Source organism: Aethalodelphis obliquidens, unplaced genomic scaffold (assembly GCF_003676395.1).
Source record: "Aethalodelphis obliquidens isolate GAN/ISIS:26980383/991018 unplaced genomic scaffold, ASM367639v1 scaffold102, whole genome shotgun sequence".
NCBI lineage: Eukaryota > Metazoa > Chordata > Mammalia > Artiodactyla > Delphinidae > Aethalodelphis > Aethalodelphis obliquidens.
The window spans coordinates 2,789,446-2,793,302 of NW_020838046.1; the positions used below are offsets into that span (position 1 = coordinate 2,789,446).

At 39.3% G+C, this 3,857-nt stretch overlaps 1 protein-coding gene across 1 annotated transcript; it reads left to right on the top strand.

The window, feature by feature from the left end:
* The first annotated feature begins 1,466 nt into the window (after positions 1–1,466).
* Positions 1,467–2,365, top strand: LOC113614713 (olfactory receptor 56-like). The gene is given in 3 exon segments (XM_027096438.1): positions 1,467–2,032; positions 2,034–2,309; positions 2,311–2,365. Coding segments are annotated over 3 exon segments (897 nt in total).
* The last annotated feature ends 1,492 nt before the right edge of the window (positions 2,366–3,857 follow it).

Sequence of the window (3,857 nt, forward strand, 5' to 3'; positions counted from 1 at the left end):
GTACACCAGCAGGACACATGAATGTGCTGGATAGAGAGAGGGAAATGAGGAAAAAAGAGTCAAAGATAACCCCTAGGAACTGGTCCTGTGCAATGGATGAATGGTCCTGAATTTGACTAAAATGAAAAGACTAGGGCTTCCCTGGCGGCGCAGTGGTTGAGAGTCCACCTGCCGGTGCAGGGGACGTGGGTTCGTGTCCCGGTCCGGGAAGATCCCACATGCCGCGAAGGGGCTGGGCCCATGAGCCATGGCCGCTAAGCCTGCGTGTCCGGAGCCTGTGCTCCGCAACGGGAGAGGCCACAGCGGTGAGAGGCCCGCATACCGCAAAAAATAAATAAATAAATAAAATAAAATGAAAAGACTAGAAAAAGGAAAGGTTGGGATGAAGAAATCTAGAGTTATTTTTAAGATATGTTCATTTGAAATACCTCTTACTCAGCCCAAGGAGAAGTTTATGCACAGTTTTGCATAGTCTGTAGTTAGTGGAATTCGTAAGCTAAATCATGGATGTACATATATACACTACTATATATAAAACAGATAACTAATGAGAACCTACTGTACAGCACAGGGAGCTCTACTCAGTGCTCTGTGGTGACCTAGATGGGAAGTGAATCTAAAAAAGAGTGGATACTGTATACATATAATTGATTCACTTTGCTGTACAGCAGAAACTAGCACAACACTGTAAAGCAACTATATTCCAATATCAATTAATAAAAAAATTAAATAACATGAAAACAACATGGATGATGTTTAAACCCAAAGAACTTGAATTTAAAGAAATAATACTTATTTCTCTATTATGAAATATTTTAAAGCCTTGTTGAATAGAATGTTACAATTTAAATTAGTAGAAAACAGCAAGACATAAAATATAATAAGCTATTAACACAAAAATAATCAGTGAGGAAGGCAAGGTACAAGTTGAACAAGTTCTTTCTCTGACGTGAAATAACAATATAATGCGAGACAACTGATTTTCTCTCTTAGTCTCTTGATGGAGATAATTAAACTTCTTTCCAAAACACAGTCCTTGTGATTGGGAACATCATAATCATCTGAGGTGTTAGGTTAAAATAAGTTCTATTTGAACCTGGAAATCAAAATTTGAGGGAGAAAAGGTTGCAGGAGAACTTATCTTTGAAGGGCTTCCCCTGATGTACCATCATCTTTGTGACCCCTCCCCCTTCTCCAGGACTTGGGCCACTTGGCTATAGCAGTGTGCAGTAATTTCTGTGACCAGTGACTCTTTCCTGAGAATAAGAGTGTAGGGAGACAGAAATCAGGTTAAAGCCTATGAAAATTGCAAATGCCTCTTTAACATGTTTGAACTATCTAATGGATCCTGGTTAAAGATGAGAGAGGAAAGGGGTTTGAAGGATTAAATCCATTGTTTGTAGCACTTCATAATATCTTGTTATGTTTTCCTTCTGTTATTTAATTGTTTACAACAAAGCATAGGCATGGATAAAAGAAATGAAATCTCAGGAGCTGATTTCATCCTCCTAGGCCTTTTCCTGGATATGAAACATATCAGATTTTTTATTGGTGCTATGCTTGTGATTTACACTGTGGCTCTGACTTTGAACTTTGTCCTAATTCTCCTGATCTGCGTGGATTCTCACCTCCACACGCCCATGTACTTCCTGCTCAGCCAACTGGCTCTCATGGACATGATGTTAATCTCTAGCACAGTACCCAAGATGGCAACCAATTTCTTCTCTGGGAGGAGAAACATATCACGAGTGGCCTGTGGGACTCAGATCTTCTTCTTCCTGACTCTAGGAATTGCTGAGTGCATCCTCATCACCCTCATGTCCTATGACCGGTATGTGGCCATCTGTAACCCTCTGAGATACGCCCTCATCATGAGCCAGAAGGTCTGTCTGCAGATGGCTGCCATCTCCTGGGCTGGGGGCGCCCTTACATCACTCGCACACACGGCCTATACCATGCATTTCCCCATCTGTGGTTCCAGAGAGATTTCCCATTTCCTCTGTGAGGTCATGGCCATTCTAAAATTGGCCTGCCTATGAGAAGGCTGTGATAGTGACAAGCATTGTGGTGCTCCTCATCCCCTTGTCCCTTATCATGTTCTCTTATGCTCTCATCTTCCTTGCCATCCTCCGCATGAAATCCCCAGAGGGAAGGGACAAAGCCTTAGCCACTTGCTCTTCCCACTTGACTGTAGTGTGCCTCTATTATGGCCCTGCCATGGTGGTCTACATGAGGCCTAGTTCCTATCATAATCCCAAGCTGGACCAGGTCCTCCTTGTACTTGGCCCTATTCTCACACCTTTGCTAAATTTATGGTCTTAGGAACAAAGAAGTGGTGGGGGCCCTAAGGAAGGTGCTGAGTTGATGACACTGATGTCAAATTAAAAGAAGAAGATATACCCACCTCTAATCACTAACTTTAATTCAGCCTAAATAAGTTAGACTCCTATGTCAAGAGTTCTTACTTTTCGAGTTATTCATTCACTAAACAAATATGTAATGAGGGTCTCCTACGTGTCACATACCATTTTATGTACTTTTGATATCCTCTTTAGAATTGCTTTAGAATCCTGGTGGAATTTCTCAGGGTTGTTTTTTTTCTATTTTTAATTGGCATCACTTGTACTTGCCTTCTTTGAAACATCCTTACAATATTAAGTTTCTACCCTGAATCTGTGAACTTCCACAAGTGTGGTGGTGTGGTAGGAAACTGATGATAAAATTCCACTGAAAATTGCTGGAAAATTGGATCAAAGATAGAACTTTATATCCCTGAGAATCATATAGGTCTCATTCAACCCCTGAAAGAAGCACATCTTGACATAAACCCAGAAATGTTATATGCTTGACTTCTTCATCTTCCAAAACATGCACGCATCCATCCACACACAAAAATGGCCATATATAAACTACTCCTGATGCAGACCACTTTGCATTTCCAAAAGCTTTAATTAAGTTTATTCAAAAGTTGAGCTGTAACACTGCAACAGAGCAAAGAATAGAATAAAGAATAGCCAAGATTACAGATTTTGATCATAATTACAAGGCAACTGAGCATAAACCAGTGGATGGAATGTTTTCACTATTTAGCTCAATCAAATAGTTAATTTGAATGCAATTAACTCATTTAAATAAGTAAAATGATAACATTCCAATGCATCTCAATACTATAATTATTTAGAGAGCCATGAAGTCAATTAAGAAGAAAAGGAAATGCAATTTAAACAAGAATGTGCAGTGGCCTAATGAATTAAAAGGTGTGTGTATAACTCAAGTTTAATGTAGGAAACGAGAACTAACTGCAAGTCAGAAATATCTTGAGGATACGTGGATGAAACTCCTTGATCTACCGAGTGGATAAGCAGAGTAATCAATATCTGAATGCTTAAGACTTGCGAAAGTTAACAACTGAATAAAAGAGAAGTATGATGTGCCAAATGAGATCAAAGACTCAGAGGATTTTATGGTATAAAAATATGAGTCTCTTTAATGATGATTGTATGGACTATGCAAAGACCTGTTGATAGAGAAAGGATCAAATCATCTTAGTCCCTGAGCTATGGCTTACAAATCAGTTCTTGCTATTTTTCCCTTGCTGCTTTTAATATGTTTTCTTTGTATTTAATTTTTGATAGTTTGATTAATATGTGTCTTGGCATGTTTCTCCTTGGATTTATCCTGTATGGGACTCTCTGTGCTTCCTGGACTTGATTAACTATTTCCTTTCCCATATTAGAGAAGTTTTCAACTATAATCTCTTCAAATATTTTCTCAGTCCCTTTCTTTTTCTCTTCTTCTTCTGGGACGCCTATAATTCGAATGTTGGTGCGTTTAATGTTGTCCCAGAGGTCTCTGAG